The 20,582-nt window shown below is 42.5% G+C and overlaps 1 protein-coding gene across 1 annotated transcript; it reads right to left on the bottom strand.

Moving 5' to 3' along the window:
• Window positions 1–648: 648 nt before the first annotated feature.
• On the bottom strand, window positions 649–19,794 carry LOC121651623 (potassium voltage-gated channel subfamily D member 1-like). Its single transcript, XM_042003960.1, has 6 exons — window positions 19,712–19,794; window positions 10,026–10,188; window positions 8,935–9,018; window positions 4,017–4,112; window positions 2,824–3,074; window positions 649–1,266 (listed from the first exon to the last, which is right to left on the bottom strand). Exons 1-6 carry the CDS (start codon window positions 19,792–19,794, stop codon window positions 1,059–1,061), a joined length of 885 nt encoding a protein of 294 aa, XP_041859894.1. The 3' UTR covers window positions 649–1,058.
• Between the last annotated feature and the right edge of the window lie 788 nt (window positions 19,795–20,582).

Genomic DNA, 20,582 nt, shown 5'->3' with positions numbered 1-20,582 from the left:
AAGAGCGAAAAGTCGCTAAATAAAGCGACGCGGTGGTGAAGCTGGAGACTGCCTGGACGCTGCCGCTGTTACAAACACGTGGAAAGGAAAAGTGCACGTCATCGGGAGCACGTGGCGCACACACGAGGAGCTCCGGGTTGTAACGTTTCCTGTCCCGTTCAGGTCTCTGCAGGAAGCCGGTGATCCCTGCGGTCGCTGCTTTTACGTTATTATCGGTACGATGTTGCTCCTTTCTTGATGCTATTTTCCTGCTTGTTGTAATGTTGCATATTTGAAGATTAAAAGGCTCTCGATCCCGGTCTCGGAGCTACAGTCAGACCAGACCAGTTCATGTCAGACCGGACCGATCCGGTTCTAGACTCGTCTGTCCACAGTTCCTTTGGGAAACCTTCAGGAGTTTGTTTCAGCTCCTTTAAGGTGAGATCAGCTCAGATCTGTTTGAGATTTATCAGTTTCTCCTCCACCTGGATTAAAGCCTGAGATTTTTCCATTCACCACCTCCTTCCTAAGCACATGAATAGTCCACAAATTCTCCATTTAACTCTGAAGATCCATCCTTCAGCCTCTTCTGGGTAAAATAAGAGAAAACCTCTAGTCGGTTGGTAACGAACCCTCCAGAGTTGCCTGACATCCACTGAGAACCTCAGCAGGCCGGCATCTCCCTGCTTTTGTTTTCTAAGCATTAAGGAAAGAAGAAAGAATCAAAACCAAGTTGTTTCTGTTCTGGAGATCTTCCAGGATCAACCTGCTGCAGTTTGTGCATCTAAAAGGTTGAACTGTGCAGGAGGGGGTCAGTAGAGGGAGGGTTGAAATTCTCAGGGGAACAGAAGTTTCTCTCTAACATCAGCCTTCCAGCTTCCTGTCGGTTCATGTCTGCTCATTCTTTCCTCCTCAGAAACCCGCTTCCTGACCACGTCACAAACTCATGAGGAAGTAGAAGGAACCCGCAGAACTCCATCAAAGTGGTCGTTGGTCTCAGCAAGCAGTGCCCCAGGTCCAGGATCGGGGGGGGGGGGAGTGGCGAGGGTTGGGGGTCGGGATGGAGGTGAGGTCAGAGGTTATAAGGAGGAGATTTTGACGGTCTCGTGGGTGAAAGCGGTGGCCCGGGTGTTGCGCAGGATGCCCGGGATGGGGGCGGGAGACGGGGGGAGGCTCTCGTCCGGTGTGTTGGCGGGCGGGGTGGGGATGCTGATGATGGCGGCGGTGAAGTCTTGCTCCCCGCAGTTCAGCTTCAGGTCGCCGGCCTGGGCGTTCAGACTGGAACGACTTGGACAGGAAACAGAAAAACAAGTTAACTGGGAAAAGTCGGCATTAAAAAGGAAAAACTGCAGAAAATCTGAGTAAAATGTTGCTTAAAACAAGAAAAATGATTTTAATTTTGTCTTGCAATACTTATTAAACTTATTATCAATAATCAATATTCTAGTTTCAAGCTTCTACTTATTCATTATAGGTGATAAAATCTCAGTAACAAGGCTTTATGTCTTATTGAGGAAATTAAGGATAAAAAAAAAAAACCTAAAATAAGTGAAATTCTCCTAAAACAAAGAAGTAGAAGAAAATATCTTACAAGAAAAATATAAACATTTATGACCCTGATCTAAGATATTAAAGCTTATTAATATTATTTCTCAATGTATAATTTCTCTTTGGAGGATGAACTAAGTATTTGTCACTTAAATTATTGAAGGAAAAAATGAGATTTTCTTCATTCCAGGTGGAAAAAGATAAAGGTGTGAATGACTAGTACACATTGTAATACACGGTGTACCACAAGGTTTCATTTCAGGCCCTTTTAACTTGTAAAACTGCCAATTTTAGTCTGTTTTGTTTTATTATTCTTTTTTTTTTTACATATAAAAATGGATGTACAGGTTCAACAAATCTAAATATGATCAAAATACATGTTTGTTTCCCAGCTGTCAGATTGGGAGGTAAAATGATGTAAAATGAATGTATGAATAGATGTAGCAGCATAAAGGTCGACCAGAAGAAGAAAGCAGAATTTATTACTAACAGAACTTTGTAGAAATAACACACAGACCAACAGTGACCAAACCTTTTCTCATCTCATCGTTCTCTCAAGTCTTGGCTTTCAGGAGAAAAAATATTGTTATTGAAACAAACACACAACAGAAACTATTTCCATGTTTCCACTTTTCCTCATTTCCAGTTATTCCTGCTACTATTTACCTGCTATCCTCACTAAACCAACTCCAGCTCAGCTGCTTTGTGGCGCCACCGTGCATCAGAAACGTCTTCTTGGCTTTATTCCAGCCATAGAGGAGCATTATTTTTCTTCTTTTCACACACACATAGAACTTTCTGCTCACTGGTTGATCTTTGGCTGCTCCTGATTGGACGTTACCGTCAATCTAAGCTCTCTGATTGGTGGAAAGTCTGACAGGAAGTGGCTTCATCATCATGTCCAGGTCTAAATAGAGGTCTCTTAGCAACATAGTAGTGATGGTCATGTTTTTATGGTGAAATGTGATAAATAATGCTGTTATCATGGATCATTGTGGATTTACCAGATAGAGTCTCTGGATAAAACTACATTTAGTGGCTGGATTGTAAACCTCCTGGACGGGATAGAAATGCTGGAAAACTTCCGTAGATCAGCTGAAGGGTAAAATATCCATCACATTTACCCCACAGAGATACACACCACCGCTCCTGGTGGAGGAGGAGGTGGACTTTGGGAGTGTTTTAAGGGTTAATATTTAATCTATTAAAATCTTGTTTCCGTTCAAGTGTTTTTGGATGTTTTGTTAATTTCTCCATCTTTTTTCTGAGGTTTTTATGTGTGTAGAATCTGCTTACGTTTGCGGTGGTATGGAGGTGGTTTTGATGTGCAGGGTGTCCAGCTCCTGGACGCTGCCCCGGCTTACGGACACCGTGGAGTTGGCCAGTCGCATCGCGGCTCTCCTCCTGGCTCGGCGGGGGCAGCAGCCGGTGGAGTTGTTCTGCCCGCCCTGCTGGCTGGACAGGGAAGTGCTGCGACTGGTCCTAAAGCCCACCGACTCGGTCATACACACCTCGCTGTAGGTTATCTCATCTGTGAACTCGTGGTTCTATAAGGAAGCAGGAGGAGATATGCGTTGCTTAAAGTTAGTGCTGTTTGCCTATACTTATGCACTTATACATACTTGTACACTTTTCTCAAAGAAAAAACATGAAATTATGTGGCTCGATCGGGAGAACGTGGCTTGGTAGCGACACCCTGCAGGGCATTCGTCCCACAGGGGTTTGGCTGAAATGAGTGAAAACACAAGCCCACTTTGCAGCCACATAACTCAGGTATACTTTAATGTAAAAACTTCTTTTAAAGTTTAAACAGCTCATAAAAGCTTGAAGCTTTTGTCTCTCTAGGAGTATTTTGAAATCTTTCACCACTGAGACACAACTGCAGTTTAACTTTTATGAATTTTTAGAAATTGCCAGGGAGAGTCCAGACTGGGAGATGATGTCCCACTAAGTTTACTCTCCAAAATTTTAAAGAAAACTACTTAAACTTCATTCACTACCAGGCTCTCCTGTACGTATACAAATTGTACATCAAAACGTAGGTGTTTTTCTCTTCTTTAACCCAGTATGGCCATCGTTGTGATAGTCCGTACGATCTTGTCTTAAATCTTCACAGAGCGCATGGTGCACCCACCATTTTCTCCGTTAGGTTCAATTAATTTTTGACTCCTTAACTCAGGAGGTGAGGGCTGTTTTTATCCCACCATAAAAATCATGAAGCTTACATCTATGTTAGCAGCAGAGCCTTCTGCTGCTTGCAGTTCAAGAATTGTTCTGATACGACTTATCGTTTTCAAATGGTGACTGTTTGTTTGAGGGGCGCACCGAGCCAGAAGTCCACTGAAATCTGAGCATGAAAGAGAGATTTTCCAGCTGTGTGATAAGGGATCATCTAAGGAAGCTGGGATACATTTTCATGTGATTCTTTAAGCGCTTCTGAGGCTGTTCCAGCCAGACGTGCAGAGGCAGGTGGAGGTGTGCAGCCTCACCGTCGTCTTCTCCAGACAGTGCAGCAGGTGGTGGTGTTGGTGCTCGAACGCCGACCGGTTCTTCACACACAGAGCCGTGCAGTCGCTGTCCCGGTCCTGAAACACAACAAATAAATCATTTCACTTCCTGAGGAGCATCAATCATTTATCCTACGCAGCCACTTGTGTGGTTGTGATGCATTTGTCATGAGAACACATTTAGTATTCTACAAACGTGAATGATTTTCCATGAATTCCTGCAACTTATGTTATTTTCCTATTTTTACCTTTGTTTCTTACTTTACGCACATTTGCATGAATACATATACCAGGAATGAGTAAAGTAATCCTAGGAATGAGTAAAGTAATCCTAGGAATGAGTAAAGTAGTCCTAGGAATAAGTAAAGTAGTCCTAGGAATGAGTAAAGTAGTCCTAGGAATGAGTAAAGTAATCCTAGGAACGAGTACAGTAATCCTAGGAATGAGTAAAGTAGTCCTAGGTTTGCTGAGCAGGTTTCCAGGTGTTTTAATAGAGGTGCTACACAGGTAAAAACCCATCGGCCGATGATGATGATGATGGACAACTCTATCAATGGTCAGAGTCAGGAGGATCTAGAGATAGCCCTCCATTCACCTTAGAAACACCATGAGGATCCAGGAAGAAGTGAAGCTCAAGATAGTCCATGATAGGAAGAGAGAATCCTTCACTATAAAACCTTCTTCATCTCCATGGAAACCAGCAGGACCTTCATGGTTCATTTCAAACGAAGGCAGAGTCTCCTTGTTTGTGTGGTTTGCTTGAAGTGGAGAAATTAGCAGAAGCTCTAAAGTGGACAGTGATGTCTAAACTGTGTTTGGTTTGGATGCCGATGCTTGGTAGTCTTTTATCTGAATTTCTCCCTGATGTTGCTATGCTACATGTTACCATTGCTGCTTCCTGCTAGTCATGTTGCTATGCTACATGTTAGCATTGCTGCTTCCTGCTAGTCATGCTGCTATGCTACATGTTAGCATTGCTGCTTCCTGCTAGTCATGTTGCTATGCTACACGTTACCATTGCTGCTTCCTGCTAGTCATGTTGCTACACTACACGTTAGCATTGCTGCTTCCTGCTAGTCATGTTGCTATGCTACACATTAGCATTGTGCTTCCTGCTAGTCATGTTGCTATGCTACACGTTACCATTGCTGCTTCCTGCTAGTCATGTTGCTATGCTACACGTTACCATTGCTGCTTCCTGCTAGTCATGTTGCTATGCTACATGTTACCATTTCTTCTTCCTGCTAGTCATGTTGCTATGCTACACGTTACCATTGCTGCTTCCTGCTAGTCATGTTGGTATGCTACACGTTACCATTGCTGCTTCCTGCTAGTCATGCTGCTATGCTACACGTTACCATTGCTGCTTCCTGCTAGTCATGCTGCTATGCTACACGTTAGCATTGCTGCTTCCTGCTAGTCATGTTGCTATGCTACACGTTACCATTGCTGCTTCCTGCTAGTCATGTTGCTATGTTACACGTTAGCATTGCTGCTTCCTGCTAGTCATGTTGCTATGCTACACGTTAGCATTGCTGCTTCCTGCTAGTCATGTTGCTATGCTACACGTTACCATTGCTGCTTCCTGCTAGTCATGCTGCTATGCTACACGTTAGCATTGCTGCTTCCTGCTAGTCATGTTGCTATGCTACACGTTACCATTGCTGCTTCCTGCTAGTCATGTTGCTATGCTACACGTTACCATTGCTGCTTCATGCTAGTCATGCTGCTATGCTACACGTTCCCATTGCTGCTTCCTGCTAGTCATGTTGGTATGCTACACGTTACCATTGCTGCTTCCTGCTAGTCATGTTGCTATGTTACACGTTACCATTGCTGCTTCCTGCTAGTCATGTTGGTATGCTACACGTTACCATTGCTGCTTCCTGCTAGTCATGCTGCTTTGCTACACGTTACCATTGCTGCTTCGTGCTAGTCATGCTGCTATGCTACACGTTACCATTGCTGCTTCCTGCTAGTCATGTTGCTATGCTACACGTTACCATTGCTGCTTCCTGCTAGTCATGCTGCTATGCTACACGTTAGCATTGCTGCTTCCTGCTAGTCATGTTGCTATGCTACACGTTACCATTGCTGCTTCCTGCTAGTCATGTTGCTATGCTACACGTTACCATTGCTGCTTCCTGCTAGTCATGCTGCTATGCTACACGTTAGCATTGCTGCTTCCTGCTAGTCATGTTGCTATGCTACACGTTACCATTGCTGCTTCCTGCTAGTTATGTTGCTATGCTACACGTTACCATTGCTGCTTCCTGCTAGTCATGCTGCTATGCTACACGTTACCATTGCTGCTTCCTGCTAGTCATGTTGCTATGCTACACGTTACCATTGCTGCTTCCTGCTAGTCATGCTGCTATGCTACACGTTACCATTGCTGCTTCCTGCTAGTCATGTCGCTATGCTACACGTTACCAGTTGCTATGTTACACGTTACCATTGCTGCTTCCTGCTAGTCATGCTGCTATGCTACACGTTACCATTGCTGCTTCCTGCTAGTCATGTCGCTATGCTACACGTTACCATTGCTGCTTCCTGCTAGTCATGTTGCTATGCTACACGTTACCATTGCTGCTTCCTGCTAGTCATGTCGCTATGCTACACGTTACCATTGCTGCTTCCTGCTAGTCATGTTGCTATGTTACACGTTACCATTGCTGCTTCCTGCTAGTCATGTCGCTATGCTACACGTTACCATTGCTGCTTCCTGCTAGTCATGTTGCTATGTTACACGTTACCATTGCTGCTTCCTGCTAGTCATGTCGCTATGCTACACGTTACCATTGCTGCTTCCTGCTAGTCATGTCGCTATGCTACACGTTACCATTGCTGCTTCGTGCTGCCTGCAGGATCTCCTGTTTTTAGTCAGATTTTATTAGATCTGATATTAAATTTGCTACAAAATAATCTGAATCCTTCAACCAGAAGCGTTAATGTCTAAATATTCCTGAAGTTTTCATCTCAGTGGCGATATTTAAACTTCCTCCATAGTGAAGGATTTTATGATCAGTGTGTTTCCATCGTGGTGTTACGTCTTGGATGTTGGAGAAGGGATTTTCTGTATCCTGGTTAAATTCGGTCTGAATTAAATAAATCTTGAAAGTTATGATGCAGGTTCCTCCTCTCTTCGTCTCGATCTGACGGTGCATCAGAAATATAAACTGAGTTCACTTTGGGATCAGATCTGAGACTCTGCTTGGAATTTAATCGTTTCTCAGCTTCCTCATCTCATTTTAATCTGACATTCTTTCTCTTTTCTGCCCTGCATCGTTATCTCGTCTACTCGTTTCTTCATCCTCTTATTTTAAACTCCCTCCTCCTCCTCCTCCAGCCTCGTCCCTCTGTCGTGTTCACAGGGATTAAGGCTTTAACAGTACGGGTGTGCGTCTGTGTGAGATCTTTTCTCTCCACCTGGAGCTTAAATCAGTTTTCCTGTCAGAAGGCTGAGACCGGCTCAGATTTCATCCTCAGAGAAAATCTGGAAAAAGCTCCTCAGGTTTAAACACCAGCTCCACGTCGTCTTCATCAGGCAGCAGAGTGTCGGCCAGATCTGAGGCGAACAAACTTCCGGGAAATCTTTAATTTTCACTTTGGTTGTCAAATGTAGCCGATGCAGAAAGTTCTGAATAAGAAGCATCTTGTGTTTTCATTAGGGTTATTTATGTGGGAAGGAAGTTAAAGGTGATCTTTGTTTCTCTGGAGGAGCTGATTATAAAGTGTAATAATAGGAAGACTCATTGACTTCCTCTCCCCAGCCTTCCCTATCGATGGGTCCTGTACACTGTAGAGGAGTCCAACCTTCACTCATTTATACACAACTTGGTTTATCAACGTCTGCAATGCTGTGTCTAAAGACCGAACTCACAGACCTTAGTTTAAAGATCATTAACCCCAAGATTACTTTACTCGTTCCTAGGATTACTTTACTCGTTCCTAGGATTACTTTACTCGTTCCTAGGATTACTTTACTCGTTCCTAGGATTACTTTACTCGTTCCTAGGATTACTTTACTCGTTCCTAGGATTACTTTACTCATTCCTAGGATTACTTTACACGTTCCTAGGATTACTTTACTCATTCCTAGGATTACTTTACACGTTCCTAAGACTACTTTACTCGTTCCTATATATGCATGGAATCACATATTCTGGATGTTGGGAAGAAATGATCCTTCCTGTTACATCAGTGATGTCACCCTGTTCTTTAAGTTGCGGCTGGTATTGTGCTTTTTCCTTCACTCCATTTTTTATTTTTTATTTTTATTTTTTGGATAAAAAAGTTTGGTCTGGTGTAAGGCGCAGCAGGACCAACACAGAGCTGTTTAGTATGTGGTACAAATATATTACTAGAGATATGAAAAGAATTTAAAATGATTAAGGAGCAGAAACTGAAATCAGTAAGACGGTAATAAAACACACACAGCGATGTTTGTTCGTCGGAAATCACCAAGTCTCTTTTTTATTTTTTGTCAAACACGAGTAATTTTCATTTATTTATTTATTTTTTTTTCACTTTAACACATTTGTGACGTCTCTGATAGTCGAGGAGTCAGTATGATCCTAATCGGAATTATTTCTTCTTCTACTACTTCTGTGCATGTCAGCTTGATTTATTCTGCCCAAACATGTGACGCATGTAAACACACGTCATGATCAGAGTAACTTTTCCAGGCTCGTGTGAGCAGGTCTGATTGGACCTGGAACCCCACTGAAGAAATTTCATGCATGTAACAATGGAAATGTGAGACCTAAAACCTGTCATTTGTCTCACTTTCTCCTTCATCCCTCCATCATTGTGAGACTGCTGCAGCGTAATCTGGCCATGCTGCTGGATCCTGAGCGGCTATCAGCTGTCAGTGTGTATGTGTGTGTGTGCGTCTCACCCCGATAGCTCGGTCCTCTTTGTATTGGAGGAAGGCGTTGGTTGTTCCTTTCTTCGCCATGCGGATGCGAGCCAAACGCACTTTCTGTCAGACAGAAACACAGGAAAACAGCAGCGTCAGCACATCTCACACACATACACACACACACACACACAGGAAGGGCAGGGAATCCTCTTCTGTTTCTGATCTCACCATCTCTCAGGTAATTTCATTGAAAAACCTTCAACACTGTCTTGCATCGTGTTGCCTTCAGGGAACACGACAGTTTTTAACCTGGTACGTTTCCAACATGCATCACTTTAAATGAGTCTTTATTTTAAAAAGATGAGAAAGCACAAGAAGCCAAAAACAATGCTTTAATTTGCCACATGACTCCCAGGAAGAGACACTAAAACGGAAACAGCTTTGCTATTTCGCTCCACAAAAAGGGTCTAAAACATTTTTTTTTGTCTGGAAAAAATATATACATTACAAGAGTAGACCTTTATTTTTTTATTATTTGATGCAATTTGTTTTCTAATTAAGTAATAAAAACTTGTTGAAATGTAGCTGTTGAAGATCACCTACAGGTTAAGCTACCATCACAGTTCACCCCACAGAACTACACACTACCGCTCCTGAGACACTGGTGAGGACGGAAGTGAAGCAGAAGAGTTTTAAGGGTTAATTAATTAAAGACTTCTTGTTTGGTTCCGATGGATTAACAACCAGGTTTTTCTTTTCTACAAAGTTCTGTTTCATGTTTTGCCAACCTCCTGATATTTCAATGACTCCAGAAAAACCCACAAAGAAGAAAACTGCATGAGATATTTCAGCCATTCTGTCTTTGTGGATGGAGGCCACGTGCTTGATTGCAGGATGTGGATCCAGGTTTATGGCAGTCCGGTACCAAACCGCCATCCTGACTTCTCTTTGTCTCTTCAGGCTGAACCATCTCTGATCTGTTCTGCGGTCCCTGACCTTGTCTCAGTTTCTGGCTCAGACTGGCCTGTCTTGGGTTCATTGGAAGCCTCTCGGGCACCGTGCACAGGTTTACTTCATCTGGGCTTTTATCTATACTGAATTTTAATCTGAAAGTGTAATAATCAAACCTGCTGTGCTCTCATCTTGTCTGCTCTCTGGTTCTGGTGGTAGATCCGGCTGAAGTTGGACACAATGACGGGCACCGGCAGCGCGATCACCAGGACGCCACTAAGAGAGCAAATGGAACCGAAGATCTTCCCTGCGATGGTGTTTGGAACCATGTCCCCATACCTGCAGAGAAAAGAAGAAACAAACTACTCAAACATCTGTTTATTGATGTTCTGCCGTCACCTCGGAACCAAGACCAGACCAACAAACCAAACTGACTGGTCATAACGCGGACAGGCTCTACATCAAGCCCAAAGTCTGGTCTGGTCTGGTTTCTGAAGACTATTTACAGATACAGCAGAACTCCTGGTGTCTGGATTTAATCTGTTTAAAGAACAGAGTCCAGGTAGAACCGGTCCAGACCTCCAGAGGCAGAATGGTCTGGAATGAGACTGGTTCTGACAGTGTCAGAGGTCCAGAAGGAGCATTTACAGCTTTACAGCTGTAACAGCTGCTTTAGAACTCAGTCTCTCTGAATTTGTTTCAGGCAGCAATGGACAGGCAGTGGAGGTCCATGAAGAGTAGGGGGTCCTGTTAGATGCACCTAAAAATTAAATATGTTGAACTAATGAAACATAATCATACAAATCATAATCACACCATGTTTATACTTTAAAATATTGTAAAATTCTCAAGGAATGGAGAAACTTACAGTGGGCCTAGACCAACATTTGCAGCTATCAGCTGTAACATCTGCAGCTAACAGCTGTAACTTCAGCAGCTAACAGCTGTAACATCTACAGCTAAGAGCTGTAACATCAGCAGCTAACAGGTGTAATATCTGCAGCTAACAGGTGTAATATCTGCAGCTAACAGCTGTAACATCAGCAGTTAAGAGCTGTAATGTCTGCAGCTAACAGGTGTAATATCTGCAGCTAACAGCTGTAACATCTGCAGTTAACAGCTGTAACTTCAGCAGTTAAGAGCTGTAACATCTGCAGCTAACAGCTGTAACTTCAGCAGCTAACAGCTGTAACATCAGCAGCTAACAGCTGTAACATCAGCAGCTAACAGCTGTAACATCAGCAGCTAACAGCTGTAACTTCAGCAGCTAACAGCTGTAACATCAGCAGCTAACAGCAGTAACATCAGCAGCTAACAGCAGTAACATCAGCAGCTAACAGCAGTAACATCTGCAGCTAACAGCTGTAACATCAGCAGCTAACAGTTGTAACTGCAGCTAGGGATGTTATACTCGAGCAGTCTGCTCGATCACGTGTCGAGCATGTGACACGGAAGTGTTGTGAGCATTGTCTCTGAGCATTGATTCAGCATGCCAAAAGTCACGTGATAGACCAAACGAGGCCTCGTTACGTCATCAGCGCGTATCGAGCAGCAAGCGGGATCTTTGAAGGGACCGGGCTTGTCAATCTCTCAGATTCCAAACGCTGAGGAGATCGCGGGTTTTTGAGAGGAGATTCTGTAGCGATTGTGCGACATTGCATTTTGAAAACAAATTTAGGAAAAGCATCACATCAGCATGAGCTTATATTGAATCACATTTAGCTTTTAGAGATTTGGGGAAACAAACGTCTGCGCGAGACGCCGTTGCCAGAGTAACTGCTGAAGGAGCTCGGAGTATGAGAGAAGGACGGAGCAGGTGGTGCCTTCAACATCACAGGTAAGCTTAATTCCCCTTTCTTTGTATAGATGTTTTTAAATAGACTTTAAAGTTAATCATAAACTTCAACCAGAAGCATCAGAGGAAACGTCTCAGTCTGCAGCTGCAGAGGAAAAACCACCACCTGCAGGACCTTAGACACCAAGCTGGTTTCTGATCACCATAAGCAGAGAATTTAATGATTTTAAACTTGGTTAATTACCATTTTGTTCTTGTGTTTCTTTCAGGTACAACCTCTCCAAAGCTGGGGAGGTAGTGTGCCAGAAGAGGAGCAGATTGAAGCCTGACAGAAAATACGTTTTTAAATAAAAATCTATGACACATCACAAAGTTACCAAAGTTGTTTTTCTCATCATACATTTCAAGATTCAAAGTGTCTTTGTCATTTGCACAGTAAGGAAACAAGTTTCCCTGAACAATGAAAATCTTACTTTGCCGTCCAACCTGAATGTCATAAAACATAAAATAAAAATAAACAATTTGAAAAAAAAAACTAGACAGACGATAAAAAAAACTGAGTAAATAATCTATGTACATAAATGTGCAGTGTGCTATAAACTGTTGTTCCATATTTAACAACGATCAGCTATACAAAAGAAAACAACTCATGAGGTAGACGAAAACACGCATTTGCAATTTCTATTATAAATAATAAGACACATAAAACAGTAAACAATTTTATTACAACTGTATAAAATAACTAACACAGTCACTATACCCGTTGCACAAACACTCCTTCCCTCATGCCTTCCCACTGAGTAACTACTATCATTACAGATTGGTTTACTTAAGTTACACCACAATTCTGTTACCTAAACAAATGTTACCTAATACCCCTCCTTGTTATTTATATGAACAACAGAAAATAAATATTCACTCGGATGGTAGACTACGTATCGTTTATTGAACACGTATTCAAAGTTCAGATAGGAATGACAGATGTGAGGTGTCAATGCTGTCCTTCTGATACATCAGACTCCCACAGCCAGCAGATGGAGCTCTTTCGTTTGGTCAAATGATTCAGAACACTAAGCCATTTTCAAGCATTTGGGTCAAAGTTGGCTCGATGATTCATGAGGCCTCGCTTTCTCCATCCCTAACTGCAGCAGCTATGAGCTGTAACATCTGCAGCTAAGTGCTGTAACTTCAGCAGCTAACAACTGTAACATCTGCAGCTAACAGCTGTAACATCTGCAGCTAACAGGTGTAACATCTGCAGCTAACAGCTGTAATATCTGCAGCTAACAGCTGTAACTTCAGCAGTTTAGAGCTGTAACATCTGCAGCTAACAGCTGTAACTTCAGCAGCTAACAGCTGTAACATCTGCAGCTAACAGCTATAACATCAGCAGCTAACAGGTGTAACATCTGCAGCTAACAGGTGTAACATCTGCAGCTAACAGCTGTAACTTCAGCAGTTAAGAGCTGTAACATCTGCAGCTAACAGCTGTAACTTCAGCAGCTAACAGCTTTAACATCTGCAGCTAACAGCTGTAACATCAGCAGCTAACAGCTGTAATATCTGCAGCTAACAGCTGTAACTTCAGCAGTTAAGAGCAGTAACATCTGCAGCTAACAGCTGTAACTTCAGCAGTTAAGAGCTGTAACATCTGCAGCTAACAGCTGTAACTTCAGCAGCTAACATCTGTAACATCTGCAGCTAACAGCTGTAACTTCAGCAGCTAACATCTGTAACATCTGCAGCTAACAGCTGTAACTTCAGCAGCTATGAGCTGTAACATCTGCAGCTAACAGCTGTAACTTCAGCAGCTAACATCTGTAACATCTACAGCTAACAGCTGTAACATCTGCAGCTAACATCTGTAACATCTGCAGCTAACAGGTGTAACATCTGCAGCTAACAGCTGTAACTTCAGCAGCTATGAGCTGTAACATCTGCAGCTAACAGCTGTAACTTCAGCAGCTAACAACTGTAACATCTGCAGCTAACAGCTGTAACATCAGCAACTAACAGGTGTAATATCTGCAGCTAACAGGTGTAACATCTGCAGCTAACAGCTGTAATATCTGCAGCTAACAGCTGTAACTTCAGCAGTTTAGAGCTGTAACATCAGCAGCTAACAGCTGTAACTTCAGCAGCTAACAGCTGTAACATCTGCAGCTAACAGCTGTAACATCAGCAGCTAACAGGTGTAATATCTGCAGCTAACAGGTGTAACATCTGCAGCTAACAGCTGTAATATCTGCAGCTAACAGCTGTAACTTCAGCAGTTAAGAGCTGTAACATCTGCAGCTAACAGCTGTAACTTCAGCAGCTAACAGCTGTAACATCTGCAGCTAACAGCTGTAACTTCAGCAGCTAACAGCTGTAACATCTGCAGCTAACAGCTGTAACTTCAGCAGCTAACAGCTGTAATATCTGCAGCTAACAGCTGTAACTTCAGCAGCTAACAGCTGTAACATCTGCAGCTAACAGCTGTAACTTCAGCAGCTAACAGCTGTAACATCAGCAGCTAACAGCTGTAACATCTGCAGCTAACGTGTAACTTCAGCAGCTAACAGCTGTAACATCTGCAGCTAACAGCTGTAACTTCAGCAGCTATGAGCTGTAACATCTGCAGCTAACAGCTGTAACTTCAGCAGCTAACATCTGTAACATCTGCAGCTAACAGCTGTAACATCTGCAGCTAACAGCTGTAACTTCAGCAGCTAACAGCAGTAACATCTGCAGCTAACAGCTGTAACTTCAGCAGCTATGAGCTGTAACATCTGCAGCTAACAGCTGTAACTTCAGCAGCTAACATCTGTAACATCTGCAGCTAACAGCTGTAACATCTGCAGCTAACAGCTGTAACTTTAGCAGCTAACAGCTGTAACATCTGCAGTTAAGAGCTGTAACATCTGCAGCTAACAACTGTAACTTCAGCAGCTAACAGCTGTAACATCTGCAGCTAACAGCTGTAACATCAGCAGCTAACAGGTGTAATATCTGCAGCAAACAGGTGTAACATCTGCAGCTAACAGCTGTAATATCTGCAGCTAACAGCTGTAACATCAGCAGCTAACAGCTGTAACATCTGCAGCTAACAGCTGTAACATCAGCAGCTAACAGCTGTAACATCTGCAGTTAACGTGTAACTTCAGCAGCTAACAGCTGTAACATCTGCAGCTAACAGCTGTAACTTCAGCAGCTATGAGCTGTAACATCTGCAGCTAACAGCTGTAACTTCAGCAGCTAACATCTGTAACATCTGCAGCTAACAGCTGTAACATCAGCAGCTAACAGGTGTAACATCTGCAGCTAACAGGTGTAACATCTGCAGCTAACAGCTGTAACTTCAGCAGTTAAGAGCTGTAACATCTGCAGCTAACAGCTGTAACTTCAGCAGCTAACAGCTTTAACATCTGCAGCTAACAGCTGTAACATCAGCAGCTAACAGGTGTAATATCTGCAGCTAACAGGTGTAACATCTGCAGCTAACAGCTGTAATATCTGCAGCTAACAGCTGTAACTTCAGCAGTTAAGAGCAGTAACATCTGCAGCTAACAGCTGTAACTTCAGCAGTTAAGAGCTGTAACATCTGCAGCTAACAGCTGTAACTTCAGCAGCTAACATCTGTAACATCTGCAGCTAACAGCTGTAACTTCAGCAGCTAACATCTGTAACATCTGCAGCTAACAGCTGTAACTTCAGCAGCTATGAGCTGTAACATCTGCAGCTAACAGCTGTAACTTCAGCAGCTAACATCTGTAACATCTACAGCTAACAGCTGTAACATCTGCAGCTAACATCTGTAACATCTGCAGCTAACAGGTGTAACATCTGCAGCTAACAGCTGTAACTTCAGCAGCTATGAGCTGTAACATCTGCAGCTAACAGCTGTAACTTCAGCAGCTAACAATTGTAACATCTGCAGCTAACAGCTGTAACATCAGCAACTAACAGGTGTAATATCTGCAGCTAACAGGTGTAACATCTGCAGCTAACAGCTGTAATATCTGCAGCTAACAGCTGTAACTTCAGCAGTTTAGAGCTGTAACATCAGCAGCTAACAGCTGTAACTTCAGCAGCTAACAGCTGTAACATCTGCAGCTAACAGCTGTAACATCAGCAGCTAACAGGTGTAACATCTGCAGCTAACAGGTGTAACATCTGCAGCTAACAGCTGTAACTTCAGCAGTTAAGAGCTGTAACATCTGCAGCTAACAGCTGTAACTTCAGCAGCTAACAGCTTTAACATCTGCAGCTAACAGCTGTAACATCAGCAGCTAACAGGTGTAATATCTGCAGCTAACAGGTGTAACATCTGCAGCTAACAGCTGTAATATCTGCAGCTAACAGCTGTAACTTCAGCAGTTAAGAGCAGTAACATCTGCAGCTAACAGCTGTAACTTCAGCAGTTAAGAGCTGTAACATCTGCAGCTAACAGCTGTAACTTCAGCAGCTAACATCTGTAACATCTGCAGCTAACAGCTGTAACTTCAGCAGCTAACATCTGTAACATCTGCAGCTAACAGCTGTAACTTCAGCAGCTATGAGCTGTAACATCTGCAGCTAACAGCTGTAACTTCAGCAGCTAACATCTGTAACATCTACAGCTAACAGCTGTAACATCTGCAGCTAACATCTGTAACATCTGCAGCTAACAGGTGTAACATCTGCAGCTAACAGCTGTAACTTCAGCAGCTATGAGCTGTAACATCTGCAGCTAACAGCTGTAACTTCAGCAGCTAACAATTGTAACATCTGCAGCTAACAGCTGTAACATCAGCAACTAACAGGTGTAATATCTGCAGCTAACAGGTGTAACATCTGCAGCTAACAGCTGTAATATCTGCAGCTAACAGCTGTAACTTCAGCAGTTTAGAGCTGTAACATCAGCAGCTAACAGCTGTAACTTCAGCAGCTAACAGCTGTAACATCTGCAGCTAACAGCTGTAACATCAGCAGCTAACAGGTGTAATATCTGCAGCTAACAGGTGTAACATCTGCAGCTACCAGCTGTAATATCTGCAGCTAACAGCTGTAACTTCAGCAGTTAAGAGCTGTAACATCTGCAGCTAACAGCTGTAACTTCAGCAGCTAACAGCTGTAACATCTGCAGCTAACAGCTGTAATATCTGCAGCTAACAGCTGTAACTTCAGCAGCTAACAGCTGTAACATCTGCAGCTAACAGCTGTAACTTCAGCAGCTAACAGCTGTAACATCAGCAGCTAACAGCTGTAACATCTGCAGCTAACGTGTAACTTCAGCAGCTAACAGCTGTAACATCTGCAGCTAACAGCTGTAACTTCAGCAGCTAACAGCTGTAACATCTGCAGCTAACAGCTGTAACTTCAGCAGCTAACATCTGTAACATCTGCAGCTAACAGCTGTAACATCTGCAGCTAACAGCTGTAACTTCAGCAGCTAACAGCAGTAACATCTGCAGCTAACAGCTGTAACTTCAGCAGCTATGAGCTGTAACATCTGCAGCTAACAGCTGTAACTTCAGCAGCTAACATCTGTAACATCTGCAGCTAACAGCTGTAACATCTGCAGCTAACAGCTGTAACTTTAGCAGCTAACAGCTGTAACATCTGCAGTTAAGAGCTGTAACATCTGCAGCTAACAACTGTAACTTCAGCAGCTAACAGCTGTAACATCTGCAGCTAACAGCTGTAATATCAGCAGCTAACAGGTGTAATATCTGCAGCAAACAGGTGTAACATCTGCAGCTAACAGCTGTAATATCTGCAGCTAACAGCTGTAACATCAGCAGCTAACAGCTGTAACATCTGCAGCTAACAGCTGTAACTTCAGCAGCTAACAGCTGTAACATCAGCAGCTAACAGCTGTAACATCTGCAGTTAACGTGTAACTTCAGCAGCTAACAGCTGTAACATCTGCAGCTAACAGCTGTAACTTCAGCAGCTATGAGCTGTAACATCTGCAGCTAACAGCTGTAACTTCAGCAGCTAACATCTGTAACATCTGCAGCTAACAGCTGTAACATCTGCAGCTAACAGCTGTACCTTCAGCAGCTAACAGCAGTAACATCTGCAGCTAACAGCTGTAACTTCAGCAGCTATGAGCTGTAACATCTGCAGCTAACAGCTGTAACTTCAGCAGCTAACATCTGTAACATCTGCAGCTAACAGCTGTAACATCTGCAGCTAACAGCTGTAACTTTAGCAGCTAACAGCTGTAACATCTGCAGCTAACAGCTGTAACATCTGCAGCTAACAGCTGTAACTTCAGCAGCTATGAGCTGTAAAATCTGCAGCTAACAGCTGTAACTTCAGCAGCTATGAGCTGTAACATCTGCAGCTAACAGCTGTAACTTAGCACCTAACTGTACCATTAACAGATAACAGCTCTAACATTAGCCACTAGCAGCTGTAACATCTGCAGCTAACAGCTGTAACAGTAGCTGCTAACAGATCCATGAATTGTTATTATTATCTTTATCAATTCAATTGACTAAATATTGTCGTTGTTTGCTAAAAAAGTGATGCTGAAAGCATGGGGCTTCTAGTCCGACTAGGTTTTTCTCTTGTATAATGAGATTTTCGTTTTCTTATTTTGTGATTTAAACCAGTTTCCTGAAAGCAGGAACTCCCACTGGAAGGCAGTTGTAAATGTTTCTATTGGCGACTGGTCTGATGATGATCAGCTGAGAGAAGTTGGGTATAAAGAGTTTAGAATATTTCATTAATTAAATCGTGAACCATTTCTCCTACAAAGTTTGAGATAAAGGAGATGATTGCTTTTTCCTTTGTATAATGAGGTTGGTTTGTCAGATATTTGCCTGTTTTATTACTACACTGATAATGTTCATATTTAAGTTGTTGAATAAAAAACAGTCTTTTTATGTATAATAATTCGAGCTGGTTTTTTAGGTTAACTAGCTCTTTTTCTGCATGTTTATTTGAGTAAGAATGTATAAAAAGGTTAATTTGTTCTGAAATTCTTTTTTTTTCTGCTGTTGTTTTTTCTTGTAAGATGAGTTGGATGGGGAGCCAAAGTTTGGGCACCCCTGGTTAAAATTCATTGTAATGTGCAAAAAGAAGCCAAGGAAAGTTGGAAAAATCTCCAAAAGGCATGAAATGACAGATTGGACATTCTTTTAATATGTCAAAAAAAAAGTTGGCTGGCTACAAAAAGTATTTACAAGCTGTGGTACTTGCTAAAGGGGGCGGTACAAGGTATTAACTCTGCAGGGTGCCCAAACATTTGCAGATGCCAATTTTTTGTTTTCTGTTATTTTGAAAGTGTAAATGATGGAAATAAAATCTAACTTTTTTTTTTGCACATTACAATAAATTTTAACCAGGGGTGCCCAAACTTTGGATCCCCACTGTACAATCTACCACATATTGTTTTATTATATCCGTTGAACGCCAGCCTTTAGGTTATTTTGTGAATTTAACGAGGTATTTTTAGAATAATTACAGTATTAAAAATGACCTGCTATAATAATATTATTTGCATCGAGTAGCAATAAAAAGAAATCATTAAAAAAGGACGGGTTGTAAGGCCCATAAAGTTTGGTTTGTGTGGACGTTTTTTACTTTATGTTTATGTCAGTTATGATAAATCTCACCTCCGGCTCTATTGTGGACAAATAAAAATATCTACTTTTAATTTATTCTGGGGATTGATGATCTTAGATTGAGTCTAGAAGCCACACACATTCCAAGATACTAATTTTGGAGAATTCATGATTTTTATTTATGGATTGATTTTTAATTTCCTTTTAAATTTCTTCTCGCCTCCTCACTTCACTCCATCTTCACTCTATAATAAAAATTAGTAAAGAGATACGTACATACACATGCATATATAGCCTCAGTAGTGGTGGTGTGTTTGTGTGTGTGTGTGTGTGTCTGTGTGTATGTAATGTGTGAGTGAGATACAGAAACAAAACAAATAGAAAAAACAAAAGAAAAGTAGAGAGAATGAAAAAAAAAAAAAGAAAAAACAAATCAGCTGATTGGATTTTCTTGATTCCACAGTGAGTTTAGTTCCTCAGTCAAAAACTTAACATTCCTGGTATGAGGTGTGTGAGTGTGTCACACAACCTCCGTGCGGCCCGCGCTGCGGTGCCCGGTGCCCACTGGGCCTGCCCGCCGTCGCCCCGTGCTGCCCGGTGCCCCTGTCCCATCGCGCCGGGGGACTCAGGTCTGGGGGCCCCTCTGCTCTGTCTGCTTTGGCTGTCCCGGGCCTGGTGCTCTGTGGACCTGCTGGGCCTTTGGAGCCTCGGCCTCCCCCCGTCCCCCGCTGATGCTTCGGGGTGTGGTGTAAACACGGCCCCCTTGCAAGCACACATTTCTTCCTTGTTGCATGGCCACACACGCATGTTCACACGTGCACGATCACAAATGTGCTCGTCTCTCCATCTGCTTCTACTAGATGTTGCTGATGTTTGTGTGTTGGTACGTTTCTCTGCAGGTACGTTTGATGGCTACTGTACTTTTTCATTATCCTGTTTTCTTTATGTATCATGTAGTACTGTGGTACTTTATATTGTTTTTTTCTAGCAGCCTAGAAAACTGTTATTTACACATTTTAATCCAGTTCTTTCTTCTTTTTCTCCCTCTTCCTCTATCTCCCTGTCAGGTTCGGCACTGACATATAAAGACTAAAGAAAATAAGATTACAACAAAAATAATAAAAATATCAAGAGCAGCCATGTATATAACATGTCTCCCTTGGTAGGGCAACATATGGCACACGCACCACTGTTCTGTATGTCAGGATGCTGGACAGGACAGGGTTAAAAAAAAAATTAACATTCCTCATGATTTCATTTAAATGTTTCCCAAATTCTCCGGAAAGCCCAGAAAATGGTTCTCATCCTGTCCGAGTCTGTGAAGCAGCCGATGATCCGGTTGTTACTGATAAAGCTTCAGATGAAGTCATGTCTGAACTTTCTGTTGGTTTAATGTTAAA

Source organism: Melanotaenia boesemani, chromosome 13, assembly GCF_017639745.1.
Source record: "Melanotaenia boesemani isolate fMelBoe1 chromosome 13, fMelBoe1.pri, whole genome shotgun sequence".
Lineage (NCBI taxonomy): Eukaryota > Metazoa > Chordata > Actinopteri > Atheriniformes > Melanotaeniidae > Melanotaenia > Melanotaenia boesemani.
This window is presented reverse-complemented; position numbering and strand designations above follow the sequence as displayed.